The sequence below is a fragment of the Anarhichas minor genome, unplaced genomic scaffold (genome assembly GCF_050575085.1).
Source record: "Anarhichas minor isolate MPS153535 unplaced genomic scaffold, ASM5057508v1 ptg000044l, whole genome shotgun sequence".
In the NCBI taxonomy this organism is placed as follows: domain Eukaryota; kingdom Metazoa; phylum Chordata; class Actinopteri; order Perciformes; family Anarhichadidae; genus Anarhichas; species Anarhichas minor.
In genome coordinates, this window is record NW_027466490.1 from 293,323 (window position 1) to 320,000 (window position 26,678).

General features: G+C 42.4%; 2 protein-coding genes across 4 annotated transcripts; one reads left to right on the forward strand and one right to left on the reverse strand.

The window, feature by feature from the left end:
- Positions 1 to 2,483: 2,483 nt before the first annotated feature.
- Positions 2,484 to 8,088, forward strand: nup50 (nucleoporin 50). Its single transcript, XM_076111288.1, has 8 exons — positions 2,484 to 2,631; positions 3,368 to 3,446; positions 3,579 to 3,659; positions 3,738 to 3,978; positions 4,203 to 4,760; positions 4,894 to 4,978; positions 5,350 to 5,465; positions 6,620 to 8,088. The coding sequence occupies exons 2-8, from the start codon at positions 3,378 to 3,380 to the stop codon at positions 6,817 to 6,819; spliced, it is 1,350 nt and encodes a 449-aa protein (XP_075967403.1). The 5' UTR covers positions 2,484 to 2,631; positions 3,368 to 3,377; the 3' UTR covers positions 6,820 to 8,088.
- Positions 8,010 to 20,671, reverse strand: kiaa0930. Of its 3 annotated transcripts, XM_076111290.1 has the most exons (11): positions 20,383 to 20,671; positions 17,635 to 17,798; positions 16,762 to 16,866; positions 15,241 to 15,318; positions 15,054 to 15,155; positions 14,482 to 14,622; positions 13,410 to 13,598; positions 13,046 to 13,205; positions 12,039 to 12,194; positions 11,894 to 11,947; positions 8,010 to 11,653 (listed from the first exon to the last, which is right to left on the reverse strand). In XM_076111290.1, exons 1-10 carry the CDS (start codon positions 20,519 to 20,521, stop codon positions 11,931 to 11,933), a joined length of 1,251 nt encoding a protein of 416 aa, XP_075967405.1. In that variant the 5' UTR covers positions 20,522 to 20,671; the 3' UTR covers positions 8,010 to 11,653; positions 11,894 to 11,930. The 3 variants fall into 3 exon arrangements, 2 of the variants coding, with proteins under 2 accessions (XP_075967405.1, XP_075967404.1); XR_012959307.1 differs by having other exon boundaries at positions 11,894 to 12,194; XM_076111289.1 differs by lacking the exon at positions 11,894 to 11,947 and having other exon boundaries at positions 20,383 to 20,670.
- Between the last annotated feature and the right edge of the window lie 6,007 nt (positions 20,672 to 26,678).

Consider the following 26,678-nt stretch of genomic DNA (forward strand, 5'->3'; position numbering starts at 1 on the left):
TTGAGACCATAAACTCATGTTTACAATGTTTACTGAGGTAATAAATCAAGAGAGAAGTAGAGTCATTTTCTCATAGACTTCTATACAACCAGAGGAGTCGCCCCCTGGTGGACACTAGAGAGAATGCAGCTTTAACACATGAAGCTCTGACTTCACTTCACTGGTACAAACACAACATTACATTGTCTGTGTGCAGACTTAATAATTTAGCATTCGATTTTTCCGTTTAACTTTAAACACAACCAGGCTAGCAGTTTCCCCCTGCTTCCAGTCTTTATGCTAAGCTACGCTAACAATGCTGACTCCAGACTGTCGATATTTCGAATATAGTTTATACTATCTAAGTCTCTGTATTTCACACTTTAATACTTTAATTACTCTGAACTCTTTCCTTTCAATCTTTGCTTCCATTTTCTGGAACTTAATATAAACCTGTATTTTGATAGATCCCTTTATATTTATATATAAAGCTGCTCTCAGTCAGGATGATGTGTCTCTCTCTTCTTCCTGCATCATGAAGGTTCTTCCTCTTTCTTTCTGCTGCCAAGTCTTTTTCCATGTTTCTCGTCACCAGCTGGTCAACGGGTCTCCTGCTGCCCTCAGCTCACTTCCTACTTTCTCCAGCACCTGTTCCTATTTGGCAGTAGAACCGACCGGGATCCTGAGAGCTTGGAGTCGAGCCATCTGCTGCCCGGCTCTGCACCATTTTGCACCCCCCCCCCCCCCCCCCCCCCCCTCCCCTCAGACTCTCTGCATGCATCCTGACTGAAGCTCTGCTGGAAGAGGAAAAGCTGAAATGGATTGTCTGGAAAATCCCATTTAGCTGAAGGGACAAGCTGTGACGACTCATTCAACTCTCTTTTTATTTATTTAATCTCAAAACCTTTATTTTATTCTGACCAACGACTTCTTTCTAATGTCTCAGCCGAACAGACATTATTCATCTCAGATATTATGGGTTTTTACCAGTGGCGGCTGGTCAATAGAGGGCGCCGCTCCACCTTGAGCCACAACAACATGGAATCACCCAGTGATATGTGTAAGATATGATATCTGCACAAAATATATGCTTTTCCTGCACGTCCTCTCCGCGTGTGCACGTCCTCTCCGCGTGTGCACGTCCTCTCCGCGTGTGCACGTCCTCTCCGCGTGTGCACGTCCTCTCCGCGTGTGCACGTCCTCTCCGCGTGTGCACGTCCTCTCCGCGTGTGCACGTCCTCTCCGCGTGTGCACGTCCTCTCCGCGTGTGCACGTCTCAGCAGCTCTGGGGCGCTGGAGAAACTGCCCAAAAGAGGCGGGGCTATGAAGCAGTTTAGCCAATTGGTGGTTAAAGATATAAATGTGTGACATACAATTTAGCCAATCAGCGTCCCCAAATAGATTCTGCTGTGCGTTCCCGTCGGGACGAATCTCACAAACCCCGAATATATGCTATATATAGAACTATAAACCCAAAGTCAAACTAGACTGACATATAAAGGGTTTAGTCTCTCCAGCTCTCTCTGACTTTAATTGTATTCATAATAAAGTTATTGAGGGAAACATCAGATCATGAAAACACAAATCTTTATAATAAATGCAGAAAGTTGTTTGTGGTCCTTTTGTTGTTCAGACTACAATGAACATTTATTTAAACCAGATGTTGAATCAGAAACCTAATCAAATATAAACTAGAGTTTATTCTGTGATCCGTCTTCACTCTGGTGTTAAACTCAGTCAGTCAGTCCGATCGGCTGCAGCGTCCAATCACATGACAGATGAACAATGAGGGGGCGTGTCGGCCGTTAAAACACTTCCTGGAAGTCTGTTCTCGTGGGTCCTCGCTCATGGCTCCTCCGAGGTTCCTCCTCCATCCTCCATCCTCCATCCTCGCTCCTCCGAGCTACATTAGAGCTTTGGGACGGCAGTCAATATGGCGGCGCAGAAACAACTTCCGGTTCAAGCGAGGATCGAGGAGCGAGGAAACGACAATTAAGAGACTTGAGAAGTACCCTTAAAGTCTTAATTGTCATTTCCTCGATTCCGGTTGAACCAGTTTCAACCGGAAGTGATCCTCGCTTGAACCGGAAGTTGAAACCGGAAGCGAACCAAGACTATTTTTGTGTCAAAAATCTTAATATAGAATCCCCAAATGAGTGATAAACACAGAAATAACAAAGAATAAACATCTTAATATATAATGGTATCTACCCATGCAGACCCCCTGGAAAAATAGCATAAAAATAGTTTAAAAAAGTAGATATGTGTGGAATTTATATACAAATATATATACACAAAAATGGTCAATCGTTAAAGACTACAACTCCCATGCTAAAAATGGAAGTATGTGTCTCCTGCGTATACGCAAACACGTTGGACGCGTGAACCCATGCGAACATGCACCGTAATGTAAAAAAAGGGTTACTTGTTAAAGACTACAACTCCCATGCTAAAAAGGGAACTATGTGTCTACTGCGCAAGCGCAAACACGGTAGACGCCGCAAACCCATGCAGATATACACACGGCTCTGTAAAATGGCGGCGTGAGAGAGGCTCGTTCAAAACACAGAGACGTTTTTACCGGAGAGGCAGGTTATCTAAACACCGGAGAGGAAAGAACCGTCTGGGAGTCACTCACAGGTCCAGATAGAGGTACGTTTAAATTAAATAACGTTATTTAAAACCGGTCTGTGTGACGGAGCTAACGTTAGCATGACGTTTAGCCGTTAGCTCTCACTGCCGTTAGCTCACCGGCTAGCAGCCCGAGGATGGATGTTAGAGACCCGGATAAACACGTTAGTGAGTTAACACTTTAACGTTAATTACAATAAACTGACTTAAACGTTAATTATCGATATAAATGAGGAACTGGGAGCCTTTAAAGAAGCGCTAAGTGAAGCTAGCTGACGTTAACTGTTACCCAACTGAAACTCTTCAGCTGTATTTATGATGCATGCTGGGAAAATTATTCTATATTCGACCTCTTCAATCTAACAGAGGTGTTTTTATATCGGCAGTAATGGGAAGTAACAAAGTCCATTTTCACAGGTATAATATCTCAATATGTATACTTTTTACTGCACTACATTTATCTGATTACTTCACAGATTATGAATACTAAATATAATAAACTAATACATTATGACGTATAATTATAGACTAAACTATCAGCAGTATATAAAGGCTTTAAAATGAGCTCCACCTTTTAAGGTGATATACACATTAATAATTAAAATATGTTATTCTGCATTATGAGTACTTAAGTGTATTTTGTTTGCAGGAGTATTACTTGTAACAGAGTATATTTGACCGTCTGCATTATTTAGTTGATTAAGTTTCTGTAGAGAAGCAGACGACCTGCTGACCTTTTCTTCCCTGTTTGTCTCAGAGACGGAGGGATGGCGAAGAGGATCGCTGATAAAGAGCTAACGGACAGGAACTGGGATCAGGAGGAGGAGGGAGAGGAGGTGAGTAAATGTAATGTATAATCAATAAATACACAAACTTTACACTAAACCACACTAAAGCAGAAACATTTGTAAGTGATGGAGGTCAGATGTTCAGTGTGTTAACGTTTAAATCTGATCTCCTTCATGAAGGCCGGGATGTTTTTAGTTGCAAGTGAAGATGTGTTGAAGAGTCGGCCGATAAAGAAGGCCAAACGCAGAAACATCGGAGAGGTAAACCCAGAAATATAAGCCTGTTGTTAACCCGTAGAGTCATGAACGTAGACGTCTAAACGTTGCCTCTGGTTTCAGGCCGATGGAAGCGGATCCTTCAAAGGGTTTAAAGGGTTTTCTTTGTCGTCGGCGGCGAGCGGCGGAGGCCTCACCTCTACGGCGTTCTCCGGAGGCTCCGCCCCCACGGCGTTCTCCGGTTTCGGTAACGGAGGAGGAGGGTTCTCGGGCCTCAGCGCACTGACCAACGGGAACAGCAGCAGCTCTCTTCCAGCGTTCTCCGGTTTCTCTTCTCCGGCTGTGACGTCCACCTCATCACCAGGTGAGGAGACGACTGATGGACATTTATTATTATGATTATGAGCTCACTGATGATATAAAAAAGGACAGGAAGAACAAACACAACAGGTCTGGAGATTATCCAGCTGAAGAGAGATGAGGTTATGATGTCCGTCTGTTTAACGTCTCTCTCTCTCTCTCTCTGTCTGTCTGTCATTTCATGTCGTGGGGGTGTGATGTCACACTAACTCTCCCTTTTGTCCTCAGGTCTGACGTTCAATGGCCCCGCCTCCTCTGACATCACGCTCCAGCAGACCAATGGCTCCAGCCCGAGCTCGACTCAAAGCTCCACCAACACCAACAACAAGGAGTACAGCCGTCAGCTGACGGCTCTGAACTGCTCGGTGAGAGACTGGATCACCAAACACGTCAACGGGAACCCTCTGTGTGACCTGAACCCCATCTTCAAGGACTACGAGCAGCACCTGGCCAGCATCGAGCGGCAGTACGGAGCCGGAGACGAGGAGAAGAAGAAGAAGCCTCCGACCACGACCACCACCGCTCCTCCTGCTGCTGCTCCTTCCTCCTCATCATCGTCCTCGTTCTCCTTCGGCAAAACTCTGACAGAAGACTCGTCCAAAAGCCCCGGCGTCACGTTTAACTTCGGTCAGAAGGTGGACGGCTCCGTCCTCGGCTCCTTAGGGGCCAAAACAACCCCCCCGAGCTTCTCCTTCTCCTCCTCCAGCGCCGCCTCCTCCTCCCTGTTCGGATCCTCCTCCACCGCTGCACCGCCGTCCTTTAAGTCCGGGGACGCTCGGCCTCCAGGTAAATATTAAATATGATATCTACGAGTCTTTAAATTAAACTATTATTACTCGATCGATGTCACACAACTCCAAACAATCTGATGTTTTATTGTTTAAAATGTGAAATTATTAATAAAATGTGTTATTTGTAGATGAGAACGGAGAAGAAGAGTCGGAGGAGCCGCCCAAACCGGAGATCAAAGAGGTGAAAGAGGACGACGCCTTCTACTCCAAGAAGTACGTCTAAATATTAATATATGAAATATTATTAAAAACAAACTCCTCAAAGTCTGTTTAACTTTAATGAGACGCGTGACATCATTAGAGGAATCAGAGAGAGTAACAGGACTTTATGTTTTCAAAGTATTTGTATTTGAGGGAAACTTCTGTGTGGAAGTGTAATACAAAGTATCTAACGTCTAAGATGACGATAGATACTATGTTAAAATCAGGCTTAACATTTGATATATTAGTAAACCAACTAACTTTTGTTTCACCAGACCCCATTATAAAAACATGAGCTTTTAGCCGTCGCTGTGATGTCATCTTAACCCTCGATGAAGAAGATCTTTGATCTTCATCTTCCTCACATTGTGTTTGTGTTTCAGGTGTAAACTCTTCTACAAGAAGGACTCAGAGTTCAAAGAGAAAGGAGTCGGAACGCTTCACCTCAAACAGACCGACGGCAAAGTTCAGATGATCATCAGAGCCGACACCAACCTGGGTACAAATATACACAAACTACACCAACCTGGGTACAAATATACACAAACTACACCAACCTGGGTACAAATATACACAAACTACACCAACCTGGGTACAAATATACACAAACTACACCAACCTGGGTACAAATATACACAAACTACACCAACCTGGGTACAAATATACACAAACTACACCAACCTGGGTACAAATATACACCAACCTGGGTACAAATATACACAAACTACACCAACCTGGGTACAAATATACACAAACTACACCAACCTGGGTACAAATATACGTCCTCCAGTCCGTCTTCTAGTCCCTCTTCTAGTCTGTCCTCTAGTCAGTCGTCCAGTCTGTCTGTCTGTCCTCTAGTCCGTCCTCCATGCTCCCTTTGTTAGTATCCTCCCCCCTCTGCTCACAGGTGTCTCCTTCCTCTCCAGGTCTATTCAGTACTTTCTTTTCCTCTTTCTGCTCCAGAACGGTTATTAGATTTAAACTAAGTCTGTTTTTTAAATCACAAACCTGAAGATAATGAATCTAATAAATACATAAAATACTCTCAACCATCAGAGGTGATCAAACGGCTCCACCTGCTGGTCAAACACCAGAACTGCTGCTTCAGTTAACTCCAAAGATGTCGTTTGGACTGAAGTTTGATGAGTTTCTGACGTTTTAACGGTTCAATTAAAGAGACGACCACTTTTTACTTCTTTATGTCGTAAATAATAAAGATGTAACCAGTGTTCAGATTGGTTCCTAATAATAACTCTTAACTATTAAAATGAATAAAGAAGCAAATTAAAACAGAAATATAAATTTGTCACATTTTTATCAATTAATGAATGGCTACATATTTTGTATTTATGGTACATTTAATGGCATATTAATTTAGAGTTATTTTAATTTTGGCTCATCCCACTGGGCCTCAAAACAATCTACACAAATCATTTAAAATAAGAAATTTAATTTTGGATTAAAGCAGATTTAAACGGTTCCCTCTGACCTGAAAAAATTATATATTTTTTATAATCGATTAATTAAAGAAATGATCAGCAGATTAATAGATTATATAAATATTGTTTAGTTGCAGCCTGAACTTTAAAAGTTTCAGTTAAACTGAAGACGACCGATGTTCCAGAATAATCACGCTGACCTTTTATTTTGAAGGGAACATCCTGCTGAACATCCTGCTGCAGGCGTCCATGCCGTGCACTCGGGTCGGCAAGAACAACGTGATGGTGGTCTGTGTCCCGAACCCGGCCGTCGACGACAAGAACCCCGGCAGCCCCGTCCCCCTTCTGATCCGGGTCAAGACCGCCGAGGACGCCGACCTGCTGCACAAAACCCTGGAGGAGAAGAAAGGCTGAACAACCCCCCGCCCCGCCTGAGTTTTTAGCTGAAGTCACCTGGTCATCCTCATCACACCGGTTCTACCACACACACACACACACACACACACACACACACACACACACACACACACACACACACACACACACACACACACACACACACACACACACACACACACACACACACACACACACACACACACAGTGGTCCTCTAGTCCAGCGTTCTCTCCACAATAAATTGGTCGTCATACTGTGAAATATTTAATTTAGAGTCAGAAGCTTCGTCTGTATTCAGAAGCTTCGTCTACGATCAGAAGCTTCGTCTACGATCACAAGCTTCGTCTACGATCACAAGCTTCGTCTACGATCACAAGCTTCGTCTACGATCACAAGCTTCGTCTACGATCACAAGCTTCGTCTACGATCACAAGCTTCGTCTGTATTCAGAAGCTTCGTCTACGATCACAAGCTTCGTCTGTATTCAGAAGCTTCGTCTACGATCACAAGCTTCGTCTGTATTCAGAAGCTTCGTCTACGATCAGAAGCTTCGTCTGTATTCAGAAGCTTCGTCTACGATCACAAGCTTCGTCTGTATTCAGAAGCTTCGTCTGTATTCAGAAGCTTCGTCTACGATCAGAAGCTTCGTCTACGATCACAAGCTTCGTCTACGATCACAAGCTTCGTCTACGATCACAAGCTTCGTCTACGATCACAAGCTTCGTCTACGATCACAAGCTTCGTCTACGATCAGAAGCTTCGTCTACGATCACAAGCTTCATCTGTATTCAGAAGCTTCGTCTGTATTCAGAAGCTTCGTCTACGATCGGAAGCTTCGTCTACGATCGGAAGCTACGTCTATATTCAGAAGCTTCGTCTACGATCACAAGCTTCGTCTACATTCCTCCGGTCCGACGCTGCTGCTGCTGTTTTTATTTACTCAGAGCGACACGACGAGTGTTTGATTTGGTCGTTGAGTGACTGAAAGTATTCTCCACCATCTTCACCGCTACGTTAAATAAGTCTGTTTGGTTTCGTAGTAACGGTTAGTTTTTGTGAACGAACGCGTCGAGGATCGAGTGTTTTTTTTGTTGTGGAAACTATTTATTGTGTCGGCAGGATTCTTCTTCGTCTGATGGAACCTGGTGTGACAGAGCTTCTTAAAATCTGCTTTTTCTTTTTTAATTTTCTGTCAACATGGACTCTGTGTTTTTTGTCTAAGTGTCCTTTGTGTGTCCTCGGCCTTCGAGACGCTTACTGGGGAATAAAAAAAGGAAACAAAACGACCACGACTTTTGTTTTTGAATTAAACATTTAAAGATTCACTTCCTGGTTCTCATTCAGAGCCTCGAGGAGCAGCAGCCGCTCCTGAGTCCTGAGAAGTTAAATTACTGCTTTTGTGAGTCTGGTGTGTTTGAAGAAAAAAAGCGTTAAGTTACGTCGTGTTTTGATTCTTTATTCTTCTAAAATCACAAAAAAGAGACAACTAGACTCTTTGATCAGACTCCTGATTTTTAAAACTAAATAAAAACTCCAAAGAAATAATTCATAAAATGTGTTGAACTTCTACTTTATCTTAATTATATTCGTGTAAAACTGCGATTTTTTCCGTTCTGGAAACGAGACTAAGATTAATCAACAAAGACCTCTCTGTTAAATTATTTATCGAGCAGAGAAAACATTTTCAAAGATGTAAACAAGTTGAAGACTTTGGGAACTTTTAACTGACGTTTGTTTTTTATATTTAACAATCTTGTACGAGCCTTTTCTCATATTACTGTAAATAAAATGAATCACAACTTAACTTTCTCTTCTTCAAAATATTAAAACCTCAATGTCAGTTATTTATATTTGGTCTCACTCAGTAGAAACGTTTGTCCAGAAGGTGGCGCTAGAGGAAACGGAGTCATAAAGTAATAATAATAAATATAATAATAACACCTCTCAAACTGAATAAATGAATCCACAAAAGCGTGAGTTTCTGTTAATGTGTATTTCAATAAATAAACAAACAGTAAACAACAGAAGTGAGACAACAACATGCACATGAAGAGTGTTTGTGTACAAAAAGGTCTAAAAGCGTTTTACAGTGCAGCCCGTCTACTCAGACGCCGATCGAATCTATTGATCGGCATCGATACATTCAGCTGGAGGAACTCTAAACTACCGTCAATAACACTGAAGAAGAAGAAGTGCTCTGTGGAATATTTCACCTTCGATACGACACGGACGAAAACACTTTGATCCAGGACGGCTAATCAATAACCGATAACAGCTGACTGACTTCAGATCGATCAGATTCTCCTCAAACATCCAGTTTCACCGTTTAAATCCTGAAAAACACGACACGACAAAATCTTCAACAAAGTCAGAGACCGATGGAAAAATTGATTTTTCTTATCGATCGCTTTCGTTTCAATAATTTCGAAATATTTAGAACTGAACAAATGATCTAGTTTTGGACGTTAAACTAAACGAATAACTGGAGAAACAGTCTGAATCCGAAATAATAAATTAACTTATTTAATAATAAATCTAATTATTGTTTAATAATAAATCTAATTAGTATTTCTGTCCTCTGATTATTCGTCGGTTCATTTTATTTGGTCCGTAAATTTAAAAACAAACTTTAACGGGATAAATACTTTAATAAATCGAGAAACTTGCTGTCGATTGAATATTTAATAAATGAATCGTTTTAAGTGTCTACAATTTATTTATTTATTTTGCTGAAAGAAAAATGTCAGAATTTTATGATAAAAACTTAAATAGTTTTATGAGAAAGTTCTAATATTTTGGATTAAAGGTTTGACTTCTGCAAAGTAAAATGTCGGATTTTATTCTAATACTTTGAGTGTTTCTGTTTTACATAAAACTCTTTAAATACAATTTTGTGAATTCATAACTTTGAGAAACATTTCAATTTTAACTATTTTATTTAATTCTTCAGTTCTTTGTTCTTTTACGAACACATTTGATACTTTTTCTGTCTGTCGACTCGATTCATTAACGAAAGTTAAAGTCGTTAATCGAGCAAAAGAAAATGAGTTGAAGTCGTGACTTTAAACTCTGGAAACTTGTGACGGACGTTTGTTGATATTTTGGCGTAAATATAATAACTGTTTTTGTTTAAATGAACACGAAGTGAAAGAAGAAACATTGAAGTTACATAAAGTCAGATTTAAGGCTTCAGAGGGAGAAAAACTTTCCCGTTAATCTTCTTCAGGTCACTTCCAGTTTGTTTTATCGTCACTCAGCTGATTTATTTAAATACTGAAGTGGTTTTGTGTTGGAAGGCAAAGAAACCGATAAAAATAAAAGGAGGCTTCATTGTTCCGGTTCGTGGTCTAACATCTGGGACCTGATCCTGAATCAGACCCGGAGACACAAACTAGACTCTTTGATCCGACGGCTCCGGATTTTTAAAATCAGCTGATTTCAGGTTTTATTCAGACTCGAGAGGCGTTTTATGGTCATTTAGCTAATAAATAATAATAATAAAAAATAATTACGGAGCTGCGGAGGAGAAAAAAACTACAGAATCTACGAGATTAAAGTCGCAAATTTACAAGAAAAAATTATATTTTCCCGAATAAAGTCGTGAAGTTGAGCTTTCATGTTTTTCATTTTATAAACACTAAAATAATTAACATATTTTGAGAGTTAAACGTTAATGAGGTTGATCCAACCTCAAAGTGAAGCATTGTGGGTCCTTGACACAAAAAACACTTTATTACGACTTTAATCTCGTAAATTCATTCATTAAAATGTAGCTTTTATATTTGCACTAATAATAATAATGTTGCTGTACACATTAGAAACTGTTGGTGAGTTCAAAGATGTACAGAATAGTTAAATGACAGGATTTAGATGATTACTATTTCAATAATCAATAGTTTTAATTATTTGAAGTCAAGTTATCTTTTAGATATTTATTTCTTCACTTAATTATTTTATCACATGTTATATTTGGTATCTAATTGTTGCTGGTGGTCAAATCAAACAATGACTGAAAGATGAATATAATTAGGAATATTTTATAATATTCATATTTTTAAAACACTATTTCGAGAGTAAAGTCACATTTTTCTAAGACGAATGCGTTTTATGTTGAGAGTAAAATTATGATTTTATTCTGAAATTTGTGAATCAGTCGCGGCAATTTTATATTTCCTTTGTTTAATTATAATAATTTAGAATGAATTAAACATTAAAGTAAATGTTGATACAGGTTCTCAGATGTGCTTCTTAAAGTTCTTATTTCAGCACTTTTGTAACATTTTTCTCATAAATGAACATTAGTTTGTTTTCTCATATTTTCGACATTCAAGAGACTAAATGAGACAAATATTTGTCAATACATGGATGAAAAAAGGTGAATTCAGCGACTACTTGTGTTGTAAAGGTGTCACTTCGTCTACACTTCCTGTTTCCTCTCGTACAAAAACACTTCACGAGTCCCGTCGTCGTGGATATTTAAAAAAAGAAAAGCGAACGCGTCGTTAAAGTCTCGGTGAGTAAAGCAGCAGATATTTACACGTTCTTCACTTCCTGGTTCAGAGTTCAGCCAATTGCCTTTTTTTCCACACCTGAGGTCACGTGACCCCGACGACCTCGGACGAACTGAAGAAGAAGAAGAGGCACTTCCTGAATGGCTGGTTTGTTGGTCTCCTCTGAAGTTGTTCTGCTGTGGTCTCAGTGGCCTAATGATGCAGGAGGCACTTTGTAGAGATGACTGAGGGAGGCAGCGCTGCTACGTCATCAGGATATGATGTCATCACATCACGTGTTATGAGGTCATCACATGTCATTACGTCATCAGGATGGGCTTCTGCCTCACCTCCAGGATGTCTGACAGAGAGAGAGTAGACTACACTAGTTATGATGTCATCACATGGTATTACGTCGTCATCACACGTCAACAAGTGAGCAGCTAAGTAACTGACTAAGTGACTAACTCATCAATTTAGTGACTAAATAACTGACTGAGAAACTAAGAAAGAAAGAGACGTAAGTAATGAACTAACGTGTTAAATAAATGAACAAGAAAGTAATCGACTACTAATTAAAAAAGTGAATAAAGTAACTTACTCTGGTCAAGTGAGAAACTAACTAACCAGTTTAATTCTTAGTTTCCAGCTCTCACTAAAACAAAGACATAAAACCACGATGGTTTGAGTTAGATGTAAAGAGAGGAAACAAGGTGATGGTCAGCTGCCCCGCGTCGACCTCTGACCTGTGGTGATGCGGTGCAGCGGCAGCGTGACGTAGGTCAGGTGTGAGTAGAGCAGGAAGTAGTCCTCGGTCCGGTTCAGCTTGAGCCACGAGCCGACCAGAGAGCGACCGGTGCCCGACAGAGAGCGGGAGCGGAGGTTAGAGGCGGTGTGAAGATCTGAGGAGGACAGAAACACGTTAGCCACAGCTAGCTGCGCGTTAGCCACAGCTAGCTGCGCGTTAGCCACAGCTAGCTGCGCGTTAGCCACAGCTAGCTGCGCGTTAGCCACAGCTAGCTGCGCGTTAGCCACAGCTAGCTGCGCGTTAGCCACAGCTAGCTGCGCGTTAGCCACAGCTAGCTGCGCGTTAGCCACAGCTAGCTGCGCGTTAGCCACAGCTAGCTGCGCGTTAGCACCTTGGCTCCTTGTAGCTTTAATTCAAGTAGCAGTAGTTCAGAATATCTGAGGGCGTCTACGGTACCTTTAATTACTACCTGAGGTCTCATTTTAAACACATAACACGTTATTAGTCGGGAGACTCCAGGAAATAATAGACAGAAAACTGTCTGAGCTGACGGAAACAAATACATCAATACATATATAAGTAAGTAACTATATAGGTTTGGATGTATTGCATTGTGATGATCACATGTGCATCGCTCTTCATTAACAGAGTAGGCGTCCTGTTATTGTTCTGTATTCATGTTTTTACATTCAGTGTCTGTATTTGTTCTCATATTCAGCTGCTTGATTCACTTTTTGTGCAATAAAGTAAAATAAAACACACATTGTCTCACTAAGGCACCTTTCTGTCTGCATATCAAACATTATATAAATATAACAAACATATTAAAAAAAGATATATATATATATATATATATATATATATACACACACACACACTTGTGTTCATTACAGCCACAATAAAACAAACATCCTGATGAATCAGCTGATCTCACCAGTAACTGTGCTGGAAACAGATCTACAGGAATAAAAACACCGGTGTGACCGGGTTCCCTCCGGTCCCTACCTTCGTCTTCCTCCTCCCTGAAGAACTCCTCGCTGTCGTTGGCCGAGTGAGACTTCTTCATCTCTGCGTTTCGGTTTCGGGGAACTTTGCGTCTGAGAGACGGAGAGAAGAAGGACGGACGGTTCCTCTCCGGAGTCGGAGGAGTGCTGAAGGACGTCACCTGGAGACACAAAGCTCATTATGTACTAAAGTACACAGTAGAGGTACTTTGATTGACTGTAGTACTCACATACTTTTACTCTCAGCTCTGATAAACATGAAGTGTTTGTTCTCTGTGTAACAATATAAATGAATTCATCCAGCAGCATGTATTACTGATCTGGAGCTCGGGTTTTCCCCGTGTGGGTGCGTTTGTTTTCCTCACCCTCTCGTGCATGGGGGACACCTGGTCCTCCTCGGTGCCACAGGGGGAGGTGTCTCCTGTCGGCATCCTGCTGACGGCCATCTCTGCGTGACCTTTTCCCTGCGGACCCTTCATCCTCACAAACTCCATGTTGTTGTACTTGTAGAAGCCGAAAGACATCCGCTGAGCCATTTTAGCAGCGACGCTCACCTGAAGCACCAAACATCATATATTTATACTTTTGATGTTAGCCTCTTGTGACCGAGCGTCCTGGGTTCGTGTATGAGGGGCACTTATAAGAGGGTAATAAGCGGAGTCGGGAGACCAGACATCTCGTTCAGCCCACGGCTTCTCTCTTTATTTCTGTTCCCCCCCTTCGACCAGAGGCGGGAGTTGCTTTTCCTCTACAGCAACCCTGAAGGGACATATCATCTCCAATACAAAACGATAAACATGAGGCAGTCTATCATCATCCAGCCTCCCTATCAGTGTTGCCAACTTGGCGACTTTCTCGCTAAATCTGGCGACTTTCAAACCCTCATGGCGACTTTTTTTGTCAAAAGCTATTATCGGCCGATCGACCCGGTCGCGGCTGTTTCCTGTCCTGGTCCCTCAGCGGTGGAATGAACTCCCCACTGACGTCAGGACGGCAGAGTCACTGCCCATCTTTCATCAGGCTGAAGACTCTCCTCTTCAAGAAGGCCTACCCTGAGCCTTCCACTTAGCACTTACTTAGCATCTATTGTGTTCATACTAGCTTATTGCACTTATTGTATTCATATTAGTTTGTGGCACTTATTGCATTCGTTTGTTTCTGCACTGTACGTTGGCTCTGTTTATGCTCTTAGATGCTTGTTTAAAGGAGATGCACTTATGACTTCTGGTGACTAGTAGTTCTCTTGAATACCGATGTTGAATACACTTATTGAAAGTCGCTTTGGATAAAAGCGTCTGCTAAATGACTGTAATGTAATGTAGTGTAATGAAGTGAGACTCTCATGATAGCCTTAGCATTAACCAGACAGTGAACCCGGTACAACCAGTGTACAACACGGTCACTGTTAGCATGTTAGCTCGCAGCAGCCGGTCTCACCCGGTTGTCGTAGACCTTCTTCAGGGCCTCGTAGCGGATCGAGCCCTGGAAGATGACGCCCTGAAAGGTGTTGCTCTTGTCGCTCGCCACCAACTCCACACAAACCATCTCTCCTTCGCCCACCGTCATGTCACTGAACACCTGCACACACATCAATGTCATTATAATATTTAAAAATGTTAAAAAGAGCAAAAAAGATATACATATATAGAAAATTGAAAGACAACGCTTCTTGTTGTAGCGTCTGTGTTATAAAGGAGTACAATATAGGACAAAAGAGATGTAAATATTCAGACAAATACTAACAAGTATTTGTTTGGTTGTACAAACAAAAAACATATGTTTAGATCCAAACATCAGAAACTAAAGTTTGTCCTTTATTCTTGTAAACATCCTTTTAAAAGAACCTGATATTTCTAAAGCGTCTTTTTCTTCTCTAGATTAAGAAACACAACTAAATGGTGTGTTTGTCCGGTTCTTTGGTAGATCTGACAGAATTCAGGATGAATTATGTCTCATGTGGAGTTAAAACAAAGTTCAGATAAAAGGTGAAAGCATCGGTGTGTCGTTACCTCCTCGAAGTTGTCGATCATGAAGAAGATGTTGGGGTAGCTCATCTTGGACTCCTCTCCTTTGCTGTCCATGGCGTGTTTGCTAGGAGATGCAAACACTTCCTGTAAAAACACATCAGCGCGAATAAAGTTCAGCAGCTTCGTCGTGAAGAACGAGGCTTTAAAGACCAGCCGTGTGGTTTCATACCTGACATTTCTTCTTGTGGATGTGGATGTCTCCGGCGTCTGAGCGCGTGCAGACCGCACACGTTACCACGTAGTCCAACTAAAAGATATTTAATATAAGTTATTGTGTACAAACATCACAAAATCCTACTTTTATTTCAAAATACGCTGATTTTCTTACTTTTCTGTCTTGTATTTTTGTTTGTTTTTTGCTTTCTGTCTTTTTCCTGTTAATGTTATAACGTCCTGCACTTATACTAAAACTCTAACTTGAGATTTTACTGGATAAAAAAAAGCTGCATTTATTAGTATTCAGGACTTCCTGACATCTCTATATTCTGTGTTTGATTTTGAGTGATCTACATTCATTCTACTGCTCTGTGATTGCCTCATTTTTGTTTTCTTTACCCAGAATAACTCATTCATATCTGCTGTATATGAGTTTTGATTCACTGTCAAATGTTTTAAATGTAAATGAAACCACAGTAAATATTCATTAAACATGTGTAGTAGAAAGGTGGTAGTACATACTGTAGTTATCTATCTGTGAACCTCCATGTCTCTCAAACAAGACAGAAAAAGGCCTAATTAGAACATTTTACAACAATCACACCAAAACATTTAAACATGTTTCTGCTCCACGAGCAGTTTTGCCTAAAGATACCCATATCCTTGAAATGTGTTCAGGATATTTAAATATCCAGTTCTTTGTTCATGACAAGATATTATAAACAATCATTGTCCCCGCGTATCACACGCCTCATTCTTGTATTTAACATTTAACTTATACAGAATTCAGTTCCTAAATCTTTATAAAATGAATCAAATAAGGAGTTAAATTACGTACATAGGAGATAAAACATCACATCGTCTGCATACAAAAATATTTTATGTTCATCAATTTTTATTCCCATATTTGTTTTTTATTATAATAAACTTAAATGGTGTTCAGTTTCATACATATTTGGCTTTAATTGTTATAAACTTCATTGATGAAGGTGTTGAATTATAAATATCTCAGATATAACATCACATCGTCTGCGTACAAAGATATTTAATTTTCATCATCAATTTTTATTCCCATAATTTTTGATTTTTCTTATTATAAACTTAGATGAAGGTGTTCAGTTACATACATTTATGGGTTTAATCTAATGATCTGCTCAAAGGGTTCAATACTAAGAGACTTAAGGGCAACCTCGACATTTATACATAAAGAGTTTGATAAATGACGACTCATAAGTCTTGCATGATTGGTTTAGTATAAAATCTGAACTCATGTTCTGAAAGTGTCTGGAAGCTGAAGTTGAATTCTTTCTACTCTGAACAGCTTTATTATATTAATATTAATATACTCTTGTGGTTTTATTGAGCACAAGGTCACAATTTACATGAAAAACATCAAAATCTTTAACTTACTGAGCACATTAAAGCTCCTCAGAGGATGAAGCTTGTGCAAGATATGATATGTCATGAACTGATATGTGTTTATGAGATACCATCACGTTAATACACCGGAGTGTTGGGTGAGAACGTTGCTCACCTTCTGCAGGATGAGGTTCAGGTAGACGCTCTCCTCCCAGTCGATGTCGGGGTCACCGAGGCCGGGCAGCTTCTTGGAGTCTCTCCTGTAGACCTCCACCTCCACCTGAAACACACACACACACCTTTATATCTGACGCTGTGTGTGTGTGTGTGTGTGTGTGTGTGTGTGTGTGCGTGTGACACTTCCTGTCACATCATGTTTGACTTCATGAGGAGAAACATGGAGGACGTTCAGAGTCCTTTAGGTGACGATCTGTCTTTATTGATTCGTTAACGTGACAACATCAAGAGGTCATCTCTGCTGAAGTCCTTCTTCCACTTCATGAGTCGTAATCTCAAATCTAAAACTTCTGTCGAGATCAGACATTTAACCAGCGACGGTTTGGGGGCTTCTGGGAAATGGAGTTTTGTTAAAAGCAGCTAAAAAAAACACAAATACTGAATGATTTCAGATAGTTTTTTTAAAAGATAACATCCACTTATTCTAGTGAGGATGATTTGTTGTTATTAGTTTTTTCTTTTTAACACCATGAAATACAGACTTTAACTTTCATTAATATGTAACAAAACATAGAAAAGCTTCATTGTGGATAATAAAGAATGGAGGAGTTTTAATGAAGTATTGTATTTTATAATAAACTGGGTTAATTCATCTTTAATTTAGGAGCAAATTCAGATGTTCGTCCTAATTGTGAAGTTAATTATTGAAATGGATTTTAACATATTCTGGAGTTAAAGTTTTTTTATGACTTCATGAGGTTTAATGGGGAAACAAATTGATGAATGAGCATTTAAGGCATAAAACAAACTTTAAAATCAAAACTACTGGCTGAATGAACTGTTGGATGACTTCCTGTGAATATGACGTCACCTTCTTGCCCTCACTGCTGCTGCTGCTGCTGCTTTCTGCGCTGACGTAGGCGAGCTTCCTCCTGACGTAGAACAGCATGTCGTCCTCTCGAGGAGATAACTTCTCCATGAAGTACGTGGAGAACATCCAGGTCCAGAACACGATGCGGTCGTCCTTAAAACAGCCTGACAGGAACACAGAGAACACAGAGGTAAATGTACAGAAACATAAAGTCAATATTGAGCTTGAGAGCTCTTGTTGTCACTGTGATAATAAAAGGTCAAATGTCACAGATCGAGGAGGTAACTGGTCTCATAGTGATGACATAGATTGTTATGAAGCAGAGACCTTCATAACAATCTATTTTTAGCAGCGTATCCTGTTTTAAAAATACATCAAGTGTGCTGTGAAGCCGTCTGATGAAAGTGAGCTGAATCACCCACAATGCATCTCTGCTGACAGCGAGGAGGAATATCATGAGTCGAGTTCAGGCTGCGGTTTCCTCCATGACCGTTATGTAACAGTGTGATGCTCCAACAGAGATCAATACTGACACTAGAACCACCTAAAGGACCAATAGAACCACTAGAACCACATCAAGGACCACTAGAACCACCTAAAGGACCACTAAAACCACCTAAAGGACCAATAGAACCACCTAAAGGACCACTAAAACCACCTAAAGGACCACTTGAACCACCTAAAGGACCAATAGAACCACATCAAGGACCACTAGAACCACATAAAGGCCTTGTCATGCGGTTCCTTCTGTCTGCTGCTGAGCAGTAGAACCGGTGTATTTATAGAGGGGTTCTCTGTGGACGAGACGTTGGCGGGTTCGAAGGTAATTAAACCTGAATCATTGATGTTTGAATGAGCTCTGCAGCTTCAACTGCTTTCTGACTCTGAGATCAAATATATAACAATATATATATATATATATAACAATATATAATATACAAGCCTCTCATAAAGGCTGGGTAGAAAACCTTTACCTTTAATAGATTAAATGGTAAATTAATGATAATTATGTACATTTATCAGCACATCAGATCATATAAAACTATTTATTATAACCAAATATCAGACACTGAGATGGAAAATCAGTGTTTTTAATAATGTATTCGCACCCTCACCTTCCTTCTGATCATAATAATAACAACAATAGAAATAACAGAAGTCAATCAGGTCTCCTGTGTCTTTAAATGTTACACTGTGACATCACTGGGACATCCCTGTGACATCACTGGGACATCCCTGTGACATCACTGGGACGTCACTGAAGAGAAGAAACACTCATGAGAGTGATGTTGTAATATTTACTGATAGAAACCGTCCTTTACTGGTAAAGACCGAGTCCCTGCTGATGCTGCCGGTCAGCGTCCTGTAGACGACTCCGACTGAATAAAAACCCTGAGAGAGAACAGAGAACCAAACTATAGAACCTTTCTAATGGACCAGATACCAGATACAGGACATCAGGGTTAGAAGAGTCAGCAGACACTTTACTTTGATTTAGTCTTTAACATCCTCAAATATCAAACTGATGGCTGGATTTTAACCTAAGGGACCACTAGAACCCCTTTAAGGACCACTAGAACCCCGTTAAGGACCACTAAAAACGGTTGTTCTAGTGGTCCGATGTTTTCAAACATCCTCAACATCTCCATGCAATGATGAAGATCATGTGATGTGATCAAGAGCTCCAGAACTCCCACTGAAGGTGCTCGTTGGAGATGATTTCCTTTGTTAATTCATCTCTTTGTGTATTTGTCTTTAAATTTATTAAATGCAAATAAAAGTGAGAGAATGTTTCCTCTCTAACGTCTCCGTTCAGAAGTGCGCACATTGCAGAGGACGTTGTTGGTGGTTATAGTTTCGGACCAAACACACCGACGTCTGTGTTCTCACAGGTCCTTTGATTGTTGCCGGAGCTTTCTATCAGCGTGCTGGTCTTCAGCACACGAAGGACTCAACGGATGATGAAGAACGTTTATCTGTTCTTATAATTATGAATAATTTAAGTTATAAGAAGCAGAATAAAACTCACAAACAGAACACAGTACGTGGTTAGCTTAGCTTAGCATAGCGACTGGGTAAACATGTGTTGTTCTTATTTATCTGTAAACAAACAGAAATGTTGGTATTAGTACTCTACCCGAGTATTTATTTTGTATACTTCTACTTTTACTTGTAGCTGAGATTTTTATTGTTGTATTAGTGTTTTGATTATAACAGAGTGTTAATACAGAGTGACATTAGTACTTTTACTTGTACAAGAGTATTTGTACAGTGTGGTATTAGTACTACTTGTTATCTGAATACTTCATCTGTGGTGATAAAGTACCTCATCATGTCAGATGATACTGATCTTTACTAAACTATTGATCACATTAAAGAACACAAACAGTCGAGACAAATATCTGTGCCTCCACTCTGACCCTGAACGCCACAGGCCCCTGATTACCTATCAATAAAAACAGGTAGTATGTGTGTACTTATACACACATTAGAAGGTATTATCCTCGCTGAGATGACTGTAACAGAGTATATGTGTGTACTTATACACACATTAGAAGGTATTACCCTCGCTGAGATGACTGTAACAGAGTATATGTGTGTACTTATACACACATTAGAAGGTATTACCCTCGCTGAGATGACTGTAACAGAGTATATGTGTGTACTTATACACACATTAGAAGGTATATAAACCACTCCTCTCTCCGGTGGTCCTCCGGTAGATCGATACCGGACCGATCAGCTCACCCAGTCCGCTGATCTCCTGCCGGACGTTGAGTCGGTTCCTCTCGTCGGCGATGGCCTTCAGCATCTGCTGCAGAGAACCGTCCAGCTCTCCGTTCTCCTCGGGACCGACAGCCGCACACAAACCGGGAAAGGACGCCATCTCCGCTCCGGGACCATGACAGTCTAGATCCAGCCGGTACCGGGGTGTGTGCTCTGTTGGTGTCCGAGAAAGGAGGCAGGTAGGTCGGACTAATTCTGCTGAGGGAGACTCCGGTTCTTCTTCTGTTGTGCAGATCAGCTGGAAACACCCCTCACACTTCCTGTATCAACACGAGGCTCTTAAAGGGACAGTTCACCTGAATACGTCACACACACATACACACACACACACACACACGGTGTGACCCAGAGCACCGACAGGTGTTACAGATAATACTGTCAACCCGGCACATTCATTCTGTGTATTTAAAAATAATAAGAAGAATTCTATCACAGTAAAATCTTATAAAGCAGAAAGATAAAGGACAAAGGAAAAAAAATAGTAAAGGAGCAAAATAAATAATTAAAATAATAAATAATAAATTGAATTAAATTTTAAAAAACAACATAAAAACTTGTTTTTATGTTGTTTTAGAGTTTATTAATTATGTATAGAAGCCCATTCCTATTTCAATTTAGCCTTTTTGAAACAGTTCTATTTATATCATGAATTATCAGTTAATAAATCAAACTTTTTACTTATCTCATAACTATAACTTTGTACGGCAAATGTATTTATTTACTTATTATCCGATGAATCATTAATTAAAAACAATGCTTTATGATACATTTTGCCTTACTTTATCTTAATTTAACCCCTAACCCTTAATTATTAAATAAATATTTTTACACGAATATGTAATAAATGCAATAAATATAATTTGACATCACATCTCAGTGATGCATATTTGGCTTAATTAATTAGTTATTAATTTAGAAAAATGTACCAATGTTCGTTTTTATCCAGGGACTGCTCCGGGACTCAGCGAGTCATAAATCAGACGCACCCTTGTTAGCATTACTGCTAACGGTTAGCATTACTGCTAACGGTTAGCATTACTGCTAACGGTTAGCATTACTGCTAACGGTTAGCATTACTGCTAACGGTTAGCGTGAGAAGGATAGTCCCCGCCCTGCTGGTCGGGGCGGAGTTTAAGAAGAAATAAATATGGATAATAGACAACAACGTCCTTGTAACTAAATTAACATACACGTTCATATTGTAACCAAGTGAAACTGACGGGGTGACACTATTGGGTCCGGCGGACCAGTAATGAGGTGCACGGGCCTGATTAGGTGAAAAGATGCACCTGCTGGCAATTCGCGGCCGTTGTCTTTCTCTCCGCCGTCACGAGCGGCTGTGTGTGACTCGGCTCTGTCTCCGCCGCCACAAGCGGGGGTGCCGAGTCCAACTACTTCCTCTCCCACAACAAGCATAGACGTAGCGTGACGCCGCATGAGAAGTTGCGTCGTTGGCGCAGTGTCTGGGAGGCATCCGTTACGGAGGGGACAGCGTGTGTTCGGGGGAGGTTGACTCGGAGCTTCCTGAGCAGCTTCCAATGGTAGCTGAGGGGGAATCCAAGTGGGGGTGGCTGGGTTGCTGAACATTCGTTAGTGGGACGCTGCCTTGGTTTGTTGTTTTGTTTGTTTTGCTTTAAATTGTTTGAGGCCGATCTTAGTGCACGGTCTGTGAACTCCTCCTGCCCGCTAAACCAGCTGTCACTGGTTGCTTCACACAGTTAGATTGGTATTAATAAAAGATTTATATTTGTATAACACTGCTTCCTGTGTGGACGTGCCTTTACGGTGTTTTGAATCGGATTTCTGTGGTAACGGGGGGTGCTACAGTTTGGCGCTGTGAGTAGGGTAAAATTAGGCAGTGACAGTTTGGTTGGGCCTAGTGCTGGAAGGGCAGGACTGGTGCGACGGCAATAGATTTTAGACCAAGGCAGTGGGTCTCACGAAGTCTACACAGCTACAAGAGCCGGGACAACATCAAATCCGGCCGGGGTCGTCAGCTGGCGTGGACGGTGCGAACGGTGAAGATGGAATATCTTCGAGAGGAGCTAGAGGCCCTGAAAGAGAGGGTGGTGTCAGACAAGGCAGCTATGTCGGCCTTAAAAGACATTAATGACTCCTTGAATGCACGGTTGCAACAACATGGGTCTCCTGTTGCATCCAGTGCCCCGTCTTCCCTACAACCGGAGGAAACATCAGGGGTAGTGGGGGATGGTGCTGCTGGTCCGAGGGGTAGAGAGCGTGTCATTTATGTACCAAAAGAAAAAAAGTGTCCGGTGTTTAATGGGGGGTCCTGTGCTGAGTTTTATGAGTGGTTGGATGAGATAAATGCAGTTTTGGGTTATCGTCATTTTGAGGATGCTGAGAAGGCTATGTACATTTATGACCATTTGGGAGGGGAAGCCAGACAGGAGATACGATATCGGTCTCAGAGCGAGAGGAGAGACCCTAGGCGCATTCTGGAGATTCTGAAGGAAGTATATGGACAGCCTGATTCACTGACCAGATTGCAAAAACTATTTTTCGACCGGAGGCAGCGAGAAAGGGAATCCGTCAGGGAGTATTCGCATGGGCTGATGGCTATTATTGATGATATTAATCATTGTGACATCAAGCAGGCCTGGTGTAGTGACTTTGCTTTACGTGATCAATTTGCAGAGAACGTTCGGGATTTAGCGCTCCGTAGAGAGCTAAAGAAGGTGATTCGGCAGAATAATAAAATCACTTTCTTTGCGTTACGCGAGGAGGCATTGACGTGGGAAGATGGGGAACCAGCGGGTGGTCAAAGTCGGCGGGTGACAAACTCATGTGAGATGGGAGCTGTGGAGTCCAATACAGTTGTTGCGGCTGCTCTCCCCGAACCTGACCCACTGCTGGTGGAGATTCTGCAAACTTTAAAGCAGCAGCAGGTCCAGGTTGAGAGCACGCTGAAGAAACAGCAGGCTCAGATTTTTGATTTGGCACAGAAAGTGTCTGATTTGTCAGGTCTAGGGATTAGCCGGCCGGGGGTACGTGGGGAGCAGCCAAGGTTTGACGCTGATGGTCAGCCTATCTGTTTTAAATGTCGGGTTGCGGGTCACATGGCGCGACAGTGTCGGGTAGGGGCTCCAAACAGAGGGGCAGCTCCGGTTTTGCGCCATGAGGTCTCCCGTGACAGGTTTGCCCATGTAGCTGAGCAGCAGGGAAACTCTCCCCCCCTGTGGTAATGAGTCCAGCTACAGGTGAGGTTCAGTCGGGCTCACACTTTGAAGTTCCAAAGGAGGAATATGAATGTTTGGTCGGCAAATGTCCAACTGTGGAAATTTTGTTGGGTGATGTGAAAGTTAAATGCCTCCTAGACACTGGGTCTAACGTGTCAACTATTACAGAGACATTTTTTGAGCAGCATTTTAGGCCAACTCTTAAAACCTGTGAGTGGCTTTCCCTGTCGTCGGCAAATGGGTTGGGCATTCCTTACCTGGGGTATTTCGAGAGGGATGTCGGTGCCTTGGGCAAGGTTGCAAACGGGAGGGGCATTCTGGTTGTTCGGGACCCTACGGACACCGCAACATTACATCGCAAAATAGCTGTTCCTTGCATATTGGGCATGAACGTAATCAAGCGGTTTTATGAAATGGAGCAGTTGGCATCAGATGCCGAGCAGGATTCGGCGTCTGATTCGGATGAAGTGTGGGGTTTGGCGTTTTCGGTTTGCCAGCAGGAGCAGGCTGTTTCACCTATAGGCTTTGCCTATTCCACCGTACCTTTCTGTGTTCCGGCTGGATCCATGTGTTTTGTACCTGTGTCAGTTCCATCTGGGCAGACTTTGTTAGGCTCATTTGTGTGTGTGGAGTCATTGGGGGCGGGGGAGGGGAGCCTCCCGGGGGAGTTACTCGTTTCCAATGCAGTGGTTCCAGTGGAGAATGGACAGGTTGCGGTGCCGGTGGTGAATGTAGGGCATGTGGATGCGAACATTGCATCTCAGACCTGCCTTTGCTCAATACATTCAGTGGAAGTGGTGTCGGGTGGTACTGCCCCTGTAGCCTTTGAACGAGTAGGGCCGCAGGAAGAGCGAGTCTTTTTGTGCGAACAGACTGGTGGGGTTGCGGAGCGGCAGCAGCTGCCCCCGGAGGTAGCCGCACAGGAATTTCCAGGGCTGACTGTTGAACAGGTACGGAAAGTGAGGCAGCTCCTGAGTAAACATTCTGGGGTCTTCGCAAAGTCAGACATGGATTTGGGGTTTACAAACGTGATAGAGCATGAGATTCCAGTTCTGGATGAAGCCCCGGTTAGGCAGCGCTACCGGCGTATACCCCCAAGTCAGTATGAGGAAGTCAAAACGCATATAGCACAGCTATTGCAGCAGGGCATTATCAGGGAAAGCAGTAGTCCCTACTCCTCCCCCTTGGTGATAGTGAGGAAGAAGGATGGGTCGCTAAGGCTCTGTGTGGATTACAGGCAGCTTAATGCGAGAACACGGCGAGATGCGTTCCCTCTTCCACGTATCGAAGAGTCCTTGGATGCTTTGAGCGGGGCAAGGTGGTTCACCACCCTGGATTTGGCGAGTGGTTACCATCAAGTGGGAGTGGCGGAGAAAGATTGCAGTAAGACTGCATTCTGCACTCCTTTTGGCTTGTATGAATTTACACGGATGCCGTTTGGGCTCTGTAATGCGCCAGGTACCTTTCAGCGGTTGATGGAACGAATTTTGGGGGATCAGAGGTTCCAGTCGCTCCTCCTGTATCTGGATGACATTGTGGTGTTTTCGTCTACCATTGAGCAGCACCTTGAGCGCCTAGATTTGGTGTTGTCCCGGCTGGGGCAGTTTAATCTCAAGGTCAAGTTGAGTAAGTGCTCATTCTTTCAGTCCGAAGTTGTTTACCTGGGACATGTCATTTCAGCTACTGGAGTGGCTACTGATCCGGAGAAGATTCGGGTGGTTGCAGAGTGGCGTCGACCGCAGAGTGTGGCAGAGTTGAAATCATTCCTGGGTTTCGCTAGTTTCTACAGGAGGTTTGTGAGAAACTTTGCTAAGTTGGCAGTCCCCCTCCACACTCTGTCCACACTGCTGTCAGCTAAAGGGGGGAGGAAAGCCTCTTCGTTCCTCGTGTTTGGCCAGTTGTGGGATGCAACCTGTGAAGATGCTTTTGAAACATTAAAACAAAAGTTAATTTCCGCTCCCGTGTTGGGGTATGCAGATTTTAGCAAGCCATTCTTCCTGGAGATTGACGCTAGCCATCAAGGGTTGGGGGCTGTTTTGTCGCAGGAGGGGGAGGGACAGCGACGGCCGGTTGCATACGCAAGTCGTGGCCTCCGGTCGTCGGAGCGGAATATGGAGAACTATAGTGCCATGAAACTGGAGCTGTTGGGGTTGAAGTGGGCTGTTACGGATAAATTTAAGGATTATCTGATTGGGAACAAGTTTACAGTGTTTACTGATAACAATCCGCTAAGCCATTTGAACACCGCAAAGCTTGGAGCTGTAGAACAGAGATGGGTGTCTGAACTTGCTCAGTTTGACTTTCAGTTGGTGTATCGGCCAGGTAGCCAGAATGCAGGGGCGGATGCTCTCTCTAGGCAGTATGCAGAGCAGAGGGGGACAGAGGGGGGAGGAGTGGCACAAAGTTTTCAGGACACACGTAGTGTTCTGTCCAAACCCCATCGAACGGCTCTGTGTCAGGAAACCAGTGCGAGCCCCCAGCAAGCTTCTATGTCTAGCTTTCCCTCATTTGACATGTCGGCCTTGGCTAGTCTGCAGCAGGTAGATTCCGTGATATCATCTTTTCGAACATACTGGGTGAGGGGTGTGAAACCTTGTAGGGACGAGAGGTTGCAGGAATGTGACAGAACAATTGGACTTTTGAGACAATGGGGAAGGATTGTGGAGCTGGGGGGTGTGCTATACCGGAGGCTGTGTGATCAGAAGGAGGGAGAGATTAAGCAGCTTTTGTTGCCAGCGGTATTACATCGAGAGGTGCTTGCTCGCATGCACACTGACCATGGGCACCAAGGGGTGGAAAGAACATTCAAGTTGGTTCGCAGTCGGTGCTATTGGCCGGGAATGTTTGCAGACATTGAGGCTTTCTGTAAGACTTGTGAACGGTGTATTGTTTCTAAAGCACCACAGCCAAGGGTGGTTGCAGCGTTGGGGAGTCTGTTGGCTTTTAGGCCGCTGGAAGTAGTTGCAATGGACTTCACCGTGCTGGAACCGTCGTCAGATGGACGAGAGAATGTCTTGGTTTTTACCGATGTGTTCTCCAAGTTTACGGTTGCGGTGCCAA